General features: G+C 38.4%; 1 protein-coding gene across 1 annotated transcript in view; it reads left to right on the top strand.

The window, feature by feature from the left end:
* DMD (dystrophin) overlaps positions 1–14,746 on the top strand; it is a 1,189,181-nt gene extending 1,174,435 nt beyond the window's left edge. The window contains exon 78 of the mRNA XM_067297573.1: positions 12,280–14,746. Within this exon, the coding sequence (XP_067153674.1) occupies positions 12,280–12,377 (98 nt within the window). The 3' untranslated portion in view covers positions 12,378–14,746. The remainder of the gene's footprint in view (positions 1–12,279) is intronic.
* The last annotated feature ends 1,060 nt before the right edge of the window (positions 14,747–15,806 follow it).

Here is a 15,806-nt window from a genome sequence, read left to right as displayed (position 1 = left end):
TAAACAAGCAGGTTAAATTTTAAGCTAAATGTCCAACCGTAGCTTATCACAGAGTAGGGAGTGATGTCCCTTCTGAATCAGGAATATAATTCTGGTATCTCATTACCATTAAGGTAACAACAAATTGGAGGATTTCAGAATAATATGACAAGAGCAAACTGGACTCTGGAGGCTTTGATTTATGAGAAAAGTTCAAAGAACTGAATAAGTAGTGAATAGAGAAAAGGAGTGAATTTCTATGCCTGGGTACACAGAGGTATAACTAAGCATCACCGGATTACAAATTAAAAATGAAATATTTAGTCTAAATATCATCAAAAACATGTGGACAGTAAGATTTTATAAGGTTGTGAAATAGTTTCCTAAGGCAGATAAAAGCTCTTGTTTTGGACTTCTGAAAAAACACAATAAAATATAGTAGTAATTAATCTTCACTCACCTGGAGATAGATTCATTTCAATTATGATTTTTTCTAAGCTTTTGCTACATATAGTTGTGTTAAAAAGGGCATCAGGTGTTGACAGCATTTATTTTGAATTGATTTTAGAGAAACTTGTATTAAACTAATCATGTCATAGGCCTCTGTAATCTCAGATGAAATAACCTGTGTTCCTGTATAACTTTCACAGCTTTGTTTTTTCTTCAATTCAACCTTTCAGCAGTTCTTAGCATTTCCTAAGTAGCATGGGACCTCCATGCTCCTTGCACAGCTGACTGTTGGTGCTAAAAGCTGTTTAATTTCTGTAGAGATAAATTCTGCTGAATACCTGATGATTGCTGTGCTTAAGGATTTTTTTTCTTTCCTTTAAATCTACAAAGTTTCCCATCCATTCCCCCTTTACTTTGCTGCTCCCAGCAAATTCACAACTGCTGCAGCTGCTAGAAGCAGCTGCTGTGCTAACTCAAAACAGATGTCAAAGCCAGAGGTCTGACATTTAGTGGAAATCTACTATTAAATAGCACCTCAGTGGTTTATTTAACCCTGCTAGATAATGGGCTACAGAGGAAAATATTTTCACACTTTACTTGTGTCCAAACTATTAAGTCTTCAGGGAGTTAGTTCACAAAAAGTGAGATTGGCTTTGCAAAGGAGCAGCAGGACAGCATTCTTAAAGCTAAATCCAGCTCTGTTGGAGCACCAGTGGCAAACCAAGTTGCACCCACTTCAGGTGGATCTCATGGTGGATCAGACTGTATTTTGTGGCTATGGTTTTGTGACAAATGCTTTTTATGAATGAAGCTCAAAGGAGAATTGAGGGAACAGAAGACCTTGAGCTAACTGAACTGAACTCCGTGAACTTCCCATGATTTCGATGCAAAGACATTGCTCGAACATAGTGAGGAAGGGGAAGCAATGAAGCGGTCATTGGCTTAAAAGAGCTAAGAGGCCATGACAGCATGTGGAAAATTTGGGGGAGGGTCAGTGCTCACAATTAACATTTAACATGGTACTGTTTAATACAGATGTTGCATTAAGCAGTTAAATTACAAGATCCCACAACAATAAATAAACGTGCTAAGAACACATAAAAACATATCACACACATTCTCCCCTCTCACCCCTGCATCAGCCAGGTGCTGCCATGAATATTCACAAGTTGGACTAGTAACTTTCATCACTGAAAATACTGCAATTTCTTTTATTCTGCTAGCAAAACAACTTACTGTTCAACCTTTTCTTTCCACAATTTATTGAATCAGTGAAAGAATACTCTTAAATTACTGTACTGTAGGGAATGCTTGAAATCCTCCTCCAACTGAGCTAGCCTGGCCACTTCTGGAGTGTATCCCTCTCCCTGTGCTATGGTACTGCATACCACATCAATCAGCCTGAATGACCAAGATTCCTTACGACCCTCCTTTGGCACAACAGTACTGTAGCAGCTGAGCTTCTCTGCACATACTTCTTCCGGGATAATGATGGGGAGGACTAGATCTTCTCCAGCTGATAATGCTCAGTCCTGATGTAATTTGAGAACACATCGATGAATTTTACAAAACTTCAAACACCTTTTTTTTTTTTTTTTAAGAAAACAGTACTGTTTGTTGATCTCTCCCCCCCCTGCTGTCCCCTCTCTCACAACAGAGTTGTGTATGATGGGAGCGGTGCAGTAGATACTGTATACTTTGTACTCTGTGCTTTGACCTGAAACTGCATAGATGCGTAAAGTTGTCATTGGTACCTGTGCTTTCAGGATTGATTAGGACTCCCTACCTTTGCTGTGTTATAATATAACAGATTTCAAAAAAAAAAGAAAAGAAAACATCCTCTGTGAAGAGGAAACTTGATTTGAGCAGGAATAATACATTAATACATATTTAGGCATCCATGAGTTGTGCATCAGTATTTTGTGTCTTATAAAATACAAAGTTTATGAACTGCTGTGATACAGACAATCCCCTTCCTCTGCAGTTTGTGCCAAACCATACTCCTTGCCTTAAAACTTAGAGACATGCATTCATTCATACTCAAGGAGGAAAATAAAGTAAAATCCACTAAACCCTTTTTAATCTTCTTCCAAAGGAAATTAGCTATTACTATAGTAGTGCTACTCTTTGTTGCTTGTAACAAAGTCTAGGGCTGGTTATTCACCACAGACTTTATTCCACAGCTGTTTTGTGCAGAGTAGTGCTATCCCAGCTAGCTTTGAATACGTTCATTTGAAGTGGAATTCAGTCTGTTGCATGTAGATATTTAAATTAGGCACTGCCTAGCTGAAACATTAGATGCCTCTGCAGACAGATAGGCGCCTCTGAAGACCTGCAGAAGGATCTGGTATTTTGAATGTAGGTAATTCCTTCTGTCCTCTAGACTCAAGCTCGGCTGTATTTTGCCAGATTTCCTTCCTGCCCCAGGACTCATACACACCCAACTGCACCAGGCTGCAGTTTCTGGAGGTCTTAGGTAGACTCTGCCTATTAATCGAAACCCTCGAGCTCTTCCTCAGAAGGCCAAAGAGTGCAATGGATTTTACTTTTCTTGGATTTTGTGTTACCTGTTTTTTTAATCAATGAGAAGCTCTCATCTTCCCTGAGAGGCATTTTTTGAGCATGCGTAGCTCCTGAGATAAGCACCAAAGAAAGTTGCAGGCTGTGTAGGGAGTCTTTAAGTCTTAGAGAGATAGGCAGGCCTGCAGGGCAGACAGAATGGACTATGCCTGGGTCTTTGGTAGGTTTTAGCAACCTTAGTCCCAAAGAAGTCCGGCCCTGGAGGGCATAGGAACAGACCTTTAATTAATACAAGCAGTCTAGCCAGAACAGCCCGAAGCTGCATGGAGACAATGTAGTCTGTCAAGAAACAGGCCAAACAAGACTATGGTAAAGTCCTTACAATGAAGCTACTTAGTGAAGCTAGTAGTCAAGCTCGCACTAATACCTCTGCACCACCATCATGTGCAGTATAAACATAGTCAAAGCTTCTCCTAGAATCAGAATAAAAACCCACATACAGAACAGGATTTAGAACCCACTATTATTATTATTATTATTATTATTATCATCATCATTTCTAGTAGTAAATAAGCTATTAGGAGGAGGGACAGTGGAAGGAAGCGAATAAAATTTTCTGTGTTTGATAAATCATAACCTTCACAGCCAAAGCCCTTCACAGGTTATCCTGTCTTTCCTATTACCTTTATTTTGTACTTGAACAGTGGCTCTAACTTATGATCGATCAGTGATGCCATTCACTTCCTCTGTCTTCCTCTCCTTTCCATTACCTGATTTGCTATGTTTTCAGTCCAGTACCTCAGCTGTCTCTGTTGCTGACCCTCGTTTTACTCCCTGTAAAAAATCTGCAAAGTTATTTATGGTCTTTCTTCTTTGCCTTCTACAGCAGGCCATGATGCCTACAAACATCCGTGACAGCAATTAAGTTGCTGTTATGCTGACCTGTGCATATTGTTTCACTTATATTTCTCTCTCCATCGTCTTATACATTGTTTACAGTTACTGTGTTTACAACAACTCTGGGGCAAAAGTCATCCTCTTTCATGAACAGCATCTATCTCAGTGCCCTTCTTGATTAGGACTAGATGTCTGATAGTACTAGTGTTAATGTATCAGTGACAGAGTAGAATGCTTCTTCTGAAGACAACAACAGACATTTTATTGACATTGGTTGTGTGATGGGAAAGAGAGGGTTGTTTCCGCTGTTGATTGACAGCTGACTTTCTTTTTTTAAAACAAATAGACTACAATACATAGTACAATAAGTAAACCTATCTAATCAAAGTATGACTTCTGTGAAGGCTTGTAAGGAACATCATTTCAGCTTAAAGCCATTACTAACTTCTCAGTTTTGTCAGTAGATCTTAAAAGTGATGAGAAACTTGCCTTTTTTTCCCCTTTACTTGATTTTCTTCCCCTCTTCGTCCATCCTGCCCAAGCTTTACAATGCTTGCAGATCAACTTCTTGGGATCTTCAGTGGTTTATTTATCTTGAATATGAGAACAAGATTTCATTGTGTTAATATTCCAGTTTAATAGCTTTAGTGTAAAATGTGCATGTGTGTATATATATGTATATATACATACATGTATATATTAGTATATAAATGTATATATGCATGTAGGCCATAATAAACTGTAAAGTGCTCAGATGAATTAATTTTGAAGTCAGAGAAACATGATTTTACCAGTAATGTCGATTAGTGGAAGTACTTAAATTGACAAAATCTGCATGCTCAGAAAATGAATTCAGGTTTTAGTTTGCCACCCTTATCCTCAACTGAAAGGGTTATAAGTTGGTTTTAGTAGTTTTGTTAAATGTATTTGTTAGGCTAAAACCAAGCAGCAGTTTACAGAACTGTTCTTCAATAAATCAGATCAGAGTCATCAGAGGATTTCAGTGCACTTTCAATCTTTATTTAAAGCAGAAATATGTTTATTTTATATTAAATTCCTAAATGGAAATTCATGTGTCTCTTACAGTATAAAATATATATTCATGTGTGGTGTTTTTGTTTCTTTTCTGATATTTTTACCACTTCCTCTCTCTGTTCCTAAAGGAAGAAATGCCCCTGGAAAGCCAGTAAGAGAGGTTAGTGAGATGCAGGCTCACTGCCATGGCTTCTGTTTGTCACATCTTGCTTTCTGTGCCCAGCATGCGTGTGACGGCAACATGGGTTTGCTTGGTTTTGTTGAAGGGTGGGGGTTGTTTTATTTTGCTTTTAGTTTTGTTTGGTTTTGCTGAGTGCATTTCACATGTGTGCTCTAACAATACTGTACCTCTCAACTTTCAATGGAGACAATGGTAGCTCAGGGATGTGCCTTTTCTTGTATCCTCCCACAGATGGAAACTCAGGAATGGGGAGGATAAAATAATAGATTGAAACTAAGCCTTTGTATGTCATATGTGGTCAGCAAAGGTATTGCTGTCACTGACTTCTGTTATGTTATTCTCATGTTGTTGTATGTAAACAAAACAGAAGGCCATGGCCCTCACTGTTCTGCTTATATACATGCAATTTTTTTAATGTATATTTACCAGTGTACCAACCATGATCTCCAGTAACTAAAGTCAATATTTTTTCTTTTGCTTTAGAACAGCGAGAGTTGAGAGGTATAAGAGATTCAGGTGTTTTAATTTACTGATATCCTATTGCACAATGAAGAATACTACTAACATTCACCAACTCCGCAGTATTGTATTTAGCAATGTAAATGGCTATGGTATTCACTGTGTGCTTTAGACATGATCAGTTTGATGCTAAAATAGATTCTAGAGTGTTTACTTTGCTGCTTATTAATGGAGGAAAATGTTTTGTGCAGTGTTGTCGTAGCACCTTTTAAAGTATTTCCAGAGACTCTTTATTTTTCGTCTCTCCAACCCAATATAATGTTTGAAAGATGATTTGCTAGAGAAAATTATTATTAAAGATAAAATATGCAGAGACTGCCTGAGTGCAATTGCAGGTAGCTGTGAAATGACCTTTCCCACACAGATGATGTTTAGGGTGAATGAGGCAGGAATTGAAGGGTAGCCCAGCTCGCAAATGTACGTCTGGTTAGAGCGGAGAGAGGGGCTCATGAAAACACATGACAATGGGGTTTTCAGCTGCACTTCTGTGAACCTCCAATCACTGATATGCTATACTGTATAAACTAGGATTTCTTCTAGTATGGTGCCCTGAAATGCAATGGTTCTCTCCAGCTATTTTGAGGAATAAGATCTTCAGGGCAGATAAATCTGTACTCAAGTGTCAGGTCCTTTCATACCAATCAAAAAGCGTGCTTGACGTGTCATCAAACAGATTACACCAGTTCAGAAATTCTGTGAAATTGTTTTCATATTCAGTCCATCATATTATTGGCCCAAAAGGTCTGAGAATTGCTCTCCAATTCAACAGAGCAGGTTGGTGTTTTCCATGATCCTCGTTCATATTTATATATGTTGTGAAGAAAAAGGTTTTACTGTGTAGGGTGCATTTGACACAATTAAAAAAATAAAAAATAAAAGGTTAAAAAGTGTGCAATTTCTTAATCAGATTCCAGCAGCTTAACCCTAAAAATGTTGATTTCTTCAGTGAATTGCCTAGTGCTCTCCAATTCTATTTGTGCTCACTGACAGTTCCAGAGGGTGCTTAGTAACTTGCAGAGCTCGATATAAAACACAATTCTCTGCATGGTTATGAAGTATATGAGCTAATTTATAGAATAGCTTTTGCTTTATATGTGAATCCATTTGTGCAAAGTCAGATCACGTAGTTTTAAACCCACCAGACCAGGTTTTGATCCCATTACTCACATTAGGTATTGTCTTCATGAGTAACCCCATGGATTTCATGGCATTACTCGATATGAATAAGGTTATCAAAATCTGAGCCACCAACAGGAAGGATTTTTTTGTGGGGGAGGGTTAGAAATTTTTGCTGCTGAAATAGAGACTGCATTGTGTTGGGGTTTCTTAATTTACTTTCTATCCACTCTTTAGAGTTCAAAGACTCCATGTTTATTTCTGTGACAAGTTGTAGTGTGAGATTGATATTCAATTACTGTGTCCTCACGCAAGGGCCTTAATTCCAGTATAGTTTCTAAAGCAAATTCAGCAGATATGAAACACATCCTTCTTTATGTGACCAGAGATGATGTAGTTAGTGTATGCAGAAATAGATATCCCCTGCTTTCAAAGCAAACACACCTGTATTAATATTTCTTCAGTTTTACAAGACTAAGTTAAAACTGCCTATGTCCATTTTGAGCTTTATTGCTGCATTGCAAAGTGTGCTAGTTTTTTTCTTAAACAGTATCAGCTCTCAACCTTTCAACGCCTCAAGCATGGAGAAAACTTCTTCAGCTTTAATGTTTAAAAAAAATGAATGAATGATTTCTTTGGCTGAGTTATATTAAAAATATTAATAATAATGAGTGGAAAGCTATGGTCTGTATTTTATAAGTGCTTTTGGGCAAGTATTTTTCTCATTTGCTATTTAATTAAAAAATATCAGTACCTTATATTTGAGTCTCACAGAGGCCAAATAAGCAAGTATTCAACAGAAGAAGCACAGCTATGTAGAAACAGGCAGTGTATTAGAGCTCTTACTTAGGTATAATTTAGGTAAAGAAAAGGATGTATTCATTACACAGTGTCAGGAAATTCCTGTATATTTTGTTCCCAAACATTTACAGTCTTGATTGTCCTAGTTGTTACTCCTATGTGCGAGAGAGGCAAAATCCTGACCCCAGTCACTCAACCACTGGTATTTTTCTCCCACTTCGTTAAAAAGGAGTGTTCAGGTCATGACTGCCATTGAAAAGGAGCTCGGAAACTAAGAAAGGCACAGTGCGGGGGAAGCCAGCTCCCCAGCACCTGGACAGATGTCAGAAAAGGGTTCACAGAAAATCCATGAAATACCTTACTCTTCTGTATAGATCAGCTGGGAGCACATGAAGTACTGTATTATGAATCTCAGTCAGACTCCTTTTCTAATCTGCTTCTGGTGTGGTTAAAAGGAAGCCCAGGTGAAAGGACTTCTGTCTTTGTGTGTTACAAGACTCCACCCAAGGTGGCGACCTCAGTAATGCTAATGTCCTTCCAGCGCTAAACACCTTTCCTCTGAAAGTGTGAGGGATGATAGTGCGAGGTGGTAATAAGAACAAACCTGAAGCTTGGTAGATGTCATTAGATAAATACAGAAACACTCAAAGATAGTGTGTAATGGAAGGCTTGATTTTGGCTGCTGCAGAAAAATCAGTGTAACATCGTGGCCCGGTGAGTTCTGAACCAATATGGGAGTTTGCTGGGCCCAGCGATGAACCCTGTTCCTCTACTGGAGGGACAGCCATGGGTACAGAGCTGGTGGAGACAAATGTTGGACCAGCTCCGGAGGCACCACTGTTCAGAGCTCTGCTGCTTAACTTAAACCAAAACTGCTGGTGGTGCAATGACACCCAGCATATTCACCAGCTGAATGGCTGAAGCACAGTTACGTTACCCACTGTCCTGGCCCTTCCACCCATCTCATGACTGTCTTGGAGGCTGCAGTCCCCAAGCTGTTGCAGTTTACAATCCAGCTATGAACATAAGCTCAAATCAGCAGTGGTTTATGATTGTGCCCTGAGTTGTAAACTCAGATGGCTCAGGGACAAGCATGTGATTGTTCAGCTTTTCTGCAGAGGAGATTATAACCTATTCTGGGGAGGTAGCGTGGGAGGGGTGTGGAGGTGGGGGGGTCATCTCCTTAATCACCACAGCATTGCTCTCTGCAGCTTTTCTGGAGGCAGATCAGATTTGAGGCATGGTTATTTCAAAACACAGCAGCAATTTTTTAAAAAAAGGAAAAAGCTCTAGCACATATTTCTGTGTGATAGAATTTTTATGCATGAAGAGTATGCCTAGGAATTTCTGGCTTCATAACGTTTTCTTGGCCCATGCTTTAGTTACCTGCACAATTTAATAGTTCTGAAAGACTTTTTTTTAATATAATTTTATGTTTTTGGCTTGCAGCTATTCTTTCTAGACATAGATTCTTTTGTAAAATCAGCTTGCCTTTGTTACCTTTACAGCTCTGTGACTGATAGAAAAAAATGGTATTAACAAGTACTAAATCTTTCTGAAGATGGGGTTTTGTGGTTTAGGTTAGTATAAATCTATGGAATGGTGATCAGTCTTCCTGAGCTGGAAATGAATAGTGTTGGAGTCCCTGAAAAGTCTGGGGATCCCATCATTGTTTCTAGATATAGCAGATCACAAGGTAGCTGAATGAGAGATTGTTATCCCACTCACTGTATTGCCTCTCACTGTTGTTTACCCAGCATCTTGGCAGCTTCCTGTCTCATATCTGTAAATTGCTGCAGGTGAGGAAGAAGAAGCAGCACTTTTAAAGCCTAGAGACTGCTTGAAAGTAGCTTGCAGGGTCAGAATATTTATGAGGATGCTGTAGATTATGCAGGTTATACCAAGGTTATTCCAATAAAGCCTTGATACCACAGGCTGCAAATATACCTAAGCATGTCAGAATTTCAGATAAGTAGACCAAACCAGTGGCAGTTATGTTTCTGTTTACATAAGCATCTCCCATCTAAAATATGTTGCTGTTTTCCTATTACTTTGTCAAATTTTGCTTTTCATGGTGCAATTTGCTGGACTGATCTCAGCCAGAGGGACTGCACTATAATAGAGTTGGATTAAGATTAAGGAGTGTTACTAGAGTTGCATGTGAAAGATTATACTAGCATTTAATTACAGTCTGCATGGTGCAAGCAAGAGGCATTATTCCTTACATCTAAAATAAATGTGGTAGCATACACTTATTTAAAGTAAGCTATATTTTGACCAAAACTTGGCAGGAATTTTTCATATACAGCTACTATACATGGTGATGAACCAATTACAAATTTTTTTTAGGATGAGTAGGATGGCTACTATATTAGAACCAAATATTTCTTTGTATTGATATGTGGCAAACTGTGCCATGTACAGCACAGTGCACCAGAAAATGGGCAGATTGCCAAGTAGTCAATATTTAGATATGTAACATTTTTGAAGATGTTATGAATACTATACTCAAAAAAGTCCCTCCAGAAATTAGGATTTGATTGTAAAAAGTGGTAATAGTTCTCCTGCAATAATTGGCTCTGATTATTTTCTTAGGTCATTTTTTTCTATTCCATAAATGGTGGTGAATATTAACTAACATCACTCCCAGCTTCTTGGTACTGTAGAAATGTCAACAACGCATGATTACCATAATATCTGAATATTTGGAAGAGTATGGTCTTTTCTTTCACCTTGTTTTTAGGAGTTTGATTTACCTCACAGGAAAGGTTTATTCCTGTTGTTAGAAAAACAGTTGTGTCAGGAGGAAGAATGACCCTGTAGATAGGGCAATGTTAACAATCAGGCTCATGCACTTCACAGGTAGGGACTGCATGAAATCTGTATCCTGGACACCCTGGTCATATCCTGTCTTCATTTGGGTACTCCTTCCTCATGGACCATGGCAAGGACTCAGGATCCAGACTACTGCAAAGTGTCCCTGTGAAGCACTGTTGTGGGCAGACAGTGTTGCACCTTCAATACTTCTCCAAACAAATACTCTATCACAAGTACTCCCATAGAGTAAATCAGCCGCCTCAGGCCATAGCAGCTTAGAGTTTTACTGAGTAATACTTCCCTTGTTGCATGCTTCCACATTCTGGCACCTGGCAGCTTGAGGACTTCTTGAATTGGAGGTCACATGCACTTCTTTCATTTAAAATAACTCTTGTGAGATGTTTCTTCTGTGATTGTTTTCTAACTCCTTTTTTTTAACTCATTTATATGTTTGGCTTCAACATCAGCCTGTGGCGATGAGTACTGTAATGTAATTATGCGCTGTGTGGAATATAATTTCCTTCTGCTTGTTTTAAAACCTTCTGTCTGATCCTTCCTCCTTGTCCTTGAAAGAAATCTTGAATGCTCAGTCCTTGGTCTGGATGTACATATTTTATGGTTTTCTAGATCATATTCTAGTTCACATTCCCTCTTCAGTTATATTTTTACAGGGGGTTGAATCCAGTTGGGATTCTGTTGTTTAAACCATGGTGCCTCTGTCATTTGAGATGCCAGAGGGTATTTGAGACAGTCATACAGGGCTGCAGATCTGATACAGGACTTGCAAGAGACCCACGCTCTTCTGAACAGCCAGGCAGGGAATGCCAAGTGGCTAGAATGGCACTCAGAGCCTACCTTTAGGCAGCATGCCCTCCCTGCTCCCAAGTCTGTTTAGTCTCTAACTGTGTTGAAGCCAGTCCATACCACTGATAGCATTGCTACTGGTCACTTTCCGGCTGTGCTAACATCAGGGTGAGAAGAACGTACTGATTTTGTTTCCAGAATTCTAGTCTGCATTTATTTAACGCTTTTGTGTAGGAGGTTTACGTGTTATGGTTATATTGTCTCAGGACTTCACAGTGGTTATTGGTGAGTAGAAATGCACAAATAAACCACTGGATGGTAGTTACTTGATAATTGTGGGATCTTTGTTTTTGCTAAACTGCTGTCTGAAAGGCAATGGATTTTATTAAAAAGACAGAATGAACTGAATTATGCAACCATTTAGTCTGGTCACCATTTTAGATACCCATGCAGGTATCTGTTGGGAGCTCTTCACTTTTTAATGATTTAGTTGATTACTGATGATCTGTTTGTTTCTATTTTTTTTTCCTTGATAGAATATTGAATGGTCAAACATTTGTAGCAGCAGTTGGAAACCTTTCTGTGATGTCAGTGGATTTAAGAATTGCTTTTGGTGAACATTCCTAATAATACAGCTTGATCACCATTGGGTTTTTGAAGATTTCAGTAGTTTCCTGTCTGTTACTGTTTTGTTAACAATGGCAGATTTTACATGTCTATGCGAATGTACAACAATTGTAAGAAAGCTACATTTCCTGATCTTGATGGCTAAATAATTTGCCATTTCTTTATATGGAATGTATTTTGGGTTCTTTAAAAAATTTATAACAGTTATAAAGAAAGACTGTAAACTAAAGTCTGCTTTATAAAAATAATTGCTTATAGTCATGACTATTTGTCAATATAGTTTGCATTAACCATTCAAGCTGGTATTGCAGTTAGTTTTCTCCAAAATTGACAACTTTTGCCAATGATGATATTTTATACTCATCAGGAGACCTTTGGAAACAGTACTCTGTAGTATACTCAGCTAGGAATATGTGGAGGGCTGAACATGAAAAGCTATGTATATGTACTTAGCCTTTTCTGTAAAATGTTCCTAATAACCTGCTGCCTTGTCTTTTTCATTTCATGTCCTCTTCTTTGACTTTGTTTTTCAGGCAACAATGTAGGGAGCCTTTTCCACATGGCAGATGACTTGGGAAGAGCAATGGAAACCTTAGTTACAGTGATGACTGACGACAAGGTGTTAGAATAGCAAGATGTGTTTTACAACTTCAGGCGTCCCGCATGGTTTTTATAATATTCATACTACAAAGAGGATTAGACTGTAAGAGTTTACAAGAAAACAAATCTATATTTTTGTGAAGGGTAGTGGTATTATACTGTAGATTTCAGTAGTTTCCTAAGTCTGTTACTGTTTTGTTAACAATGGCAGGTTTTACACGTCTATGCAATTGTACAAAAATTATAAGAAAGCTACATGTAAAATCTTGATAGCTAAATAACTTGCCATTTCTTTATATGGAACGCATTTCGGGTTGTTTAAAAAAATTTATAACAGTTATAAAGAAAGATTGTAAACTAAAGTGTGCTTTATAAAAATAATTGTTTATAGAAACCCCCTTAAAAAACACAAAAAAAATACTGAGGCAGTGCATTTGTTTAGCATCATTTCAGCTCTGGAACTGCATCAGAGATTCATGTTCTGTGTTCTTTTCCTTGCCGATCAAAAAGAAAAAAAAAGTATTTCCTGCAGCAACACCAAAATGGCTGACTTGCATCATTTCTCATTGTTTTTGTCTGACTAGGGCTGGCTTAAAAAAATTCTCTTGGACTTCCAATGAAGGCAGTTATTTCACCTCTTTCCAATAAAATTGAGAATTACATCAATCATAGAGCTAGTTTGCAATAATTAAGTGAAAGAGCACATTACATGACAGCCTGCAAAAAAAACTAATTTAAAAAAAAAAGGAAGGGAAGGGAAAGGGGAGAATTTAGTGACTATCCTATGCGCCAGCCAACTAAGTTCCTGAATGTTATTAGTAAAGAAATGTAGAAATTGCCTTACCGGATTAAACCTTTGGACTTTACTGTCCGGTCCCTTGCCTCCGGCAGTGGCCAGCACCCAATGCTTCAGCAGAAGTTCGCCCCAGCTCTCCCCACCCACTGCCACCCTCAGCAAAACTTTTGCTGTACCTGAGAGAAGAAAGGGAGCGGTTCCTTCCTGACTCCCTGCACGGGATCAACTTCTGATGTGAAGCACAAGGAGATTACTCACAGAGCATCTTAGCTTGTGTAGCTACCTATGTTGTTCATGAACATAAAGCTACTTGATTCTCTGGATAATACAAACAGATTTCCCCACTTGCTGTCTCAGCCTGCTATAGCAGCTGGTCCCAAGGAGCTGTAACACGGCAAGCGACCTTCGGGAAAGGCTGTGGAAGAATTACTGCTGTTCTTATACGTGTATGGTGATCAGGTGAAGGTAGCCACACTGCTCCATAAGATATTTATCATCAAAACAAGGGCCCTGATACTTTGTCCCTCCCCATTTCTCTCTACAAGTAATACCGCACAATTAACAGTAAAGTGAGAAAGAGAGAAACTGATAGAAAAACAAATTAGCCAGTTTAACTGCAGCTCATCAGAGGTAGGCTTAGGTATGAGGTGCTGTCAGCAAAAGCTTTACCACTTCATTTTCTTTACCAGCTTTTAATTTTATCTTAGAATACATAGAAACACACCATCTGACTTTATATTGCAAGAGTAAAAATCTGTTACCTCTTCTTGTATGAAGTGTAATTAAACTTGGGAAAGATTTTATTTGAGTGCTAGTTAACATTGAACATGGCTAGTCATGCTATTTCTACCTCACTTTGGTTTTGTGGTGTTCCTGACAATTACATACAGATAATGTAACATCATCACCACTTGTCCATTGTGTGAACAGGTCTCATCATTTTAATAATAATAATGATAATGATAATGATAATTTACAGAAAGTAAGTACAATCCCCCCAAACATCTGCTTTCACAATAAAGAGCTTTTCTAACACTTTATTACAGTAGGAACCCTGTGCATTTCTCATGGTCTTTTTTTTATCAGAAGGTTTAAATTGAGATCTGAGAAAGGGATGGGTTTCTTCTTTTTTTCCTTATCTGTTAAACTTTCTCTTCAGAAAATTGGAGAAAAATGGATTGCACGGTTGTTTTCATCAGGGTTTTGTTTGTTTGTTTTACTTTCTAGATCTTAGTTTTGGAGTGAGTCTGTCAAAAATATTTAAAAAGTTGAAAGCTTTATCGCTGCTTTTTTAAGCATAATTTGGGAATTATTTCATATTCCTTATAACAACAAAGTATTAAACTGTAAAACATAATCAGTGTAACTGAATACATAAATACCATATGGCATGTTATTTCATTGTTAGTACTGGTTTATTACTTGGATATCATAATATATTGTGTTTTAACACCAACACTGTAACATTTACTAATTATTTTTATAAACTTCTGTTTTACTGCATTTTTCACAACATATCAAATTTCACCAAATATATGCCTTACTATTGTATTATATACTGCTTTACTGTGTATATCAATAAAGCACGCAATTATGTTATAAAAGGTGTAGTATTTTTACTGAGGTTCAGCATTCATCTAGTGCATCTCTTTTCCAGTACAGATAGTGTTAGGTATTGATGGTATGCGCAGCACATCATACTGCCAATTTGTGACGAACGCTCCATTCCTCAGATACATACACAGCGGACTGAGTGCCAGCAGCAGCACTTAATATTTGCCTGGAGGATAAAAGAGCCTCTTCCTCTTTTTGTTTTTTCTCCCATTAACACTTAGGGCAAAGCAGAAGCGACTTCAAGCAAAAAGGCTGTTTTATGGAAACAGTGTGTTCTGCTTCAACAGCGGGCAAAATTCAGTTCCATCCATGACTAGTTTTGTTCTGTGAAGCAGCTATAGCTTTTGCATTGCTAGAGATTGCAAGATTATGCTTGTCCCCACCCTCACTGCCTCACTCTCAAAATCTTTCTGTGCACCTCAGTTTTTATCTACAGACATCACCATCCTGAATACTGATAGCAACATTAAACTGTGATGTTGGGCTGCTGCTGTTTGTTCTGTCTTGATAATGTACAGTGCCAGGGCACCCTGTGCTTTTCAGAGATTGTCAGTCCCATGCTTTCTGCTTCATTTCAGAAGCAAGCCTCCGGTCATTCACTGATCCATCTAACACTTGGCTGCCTCACTGCCACCAAGCATAATACTAACAAACCCCTCTTTTGGGGGCTTTGGGGAAGTGTGTTCCCATCAAAGAGAGGTTGATCATAAACTTACCATTTCATATCTAAGCATACAGAAACATGCATAGGTTTTAATCACCAAACTCCACTCAGTTGTATCATGATTCTGTCTTTGGGTTATCTTTCATAGAATCACAGAATGGTTGAGGTTGGAAGAGACCTGTGGAGATTATCTAGTCCAACCCCCCTGCTCAAGCAGGTCACCTAGAGCAGGTTGCTCAGGACCCTGTCCAGGCGTGTTTTTAATATCTCCAAGGACAGACACTCCAGAACTTCTCTGGGCAACCTGTTCCAGTGCTCTGTCACCCTCACAGTAAAGAAGTTTTTCCTCATGTTCAGACAGAACTTCCTTTGTTTCAGTTTGTGCC

The sequence above is a fragment of the Apteryx mantelli genome, chromosome 1 (assembly GCF_036417845.1).
Source record: "Apteryx mantelli isolate bAptMan1 chromosome 1, bAptMan1.hap1, whole genome shotgun sequence".
Taxonomy (NCBI): domain Eukaryota; kingdom Metazoa; phylum Chordata; class Aves; order Apterygiformes; family Apterygidae; genus Apteryx; species Apteryx mantelli.
Note: the sequence above shows the minus strand (reverse complement) of the source record. Positions and strands in the feature narration are given on the sequence as shown.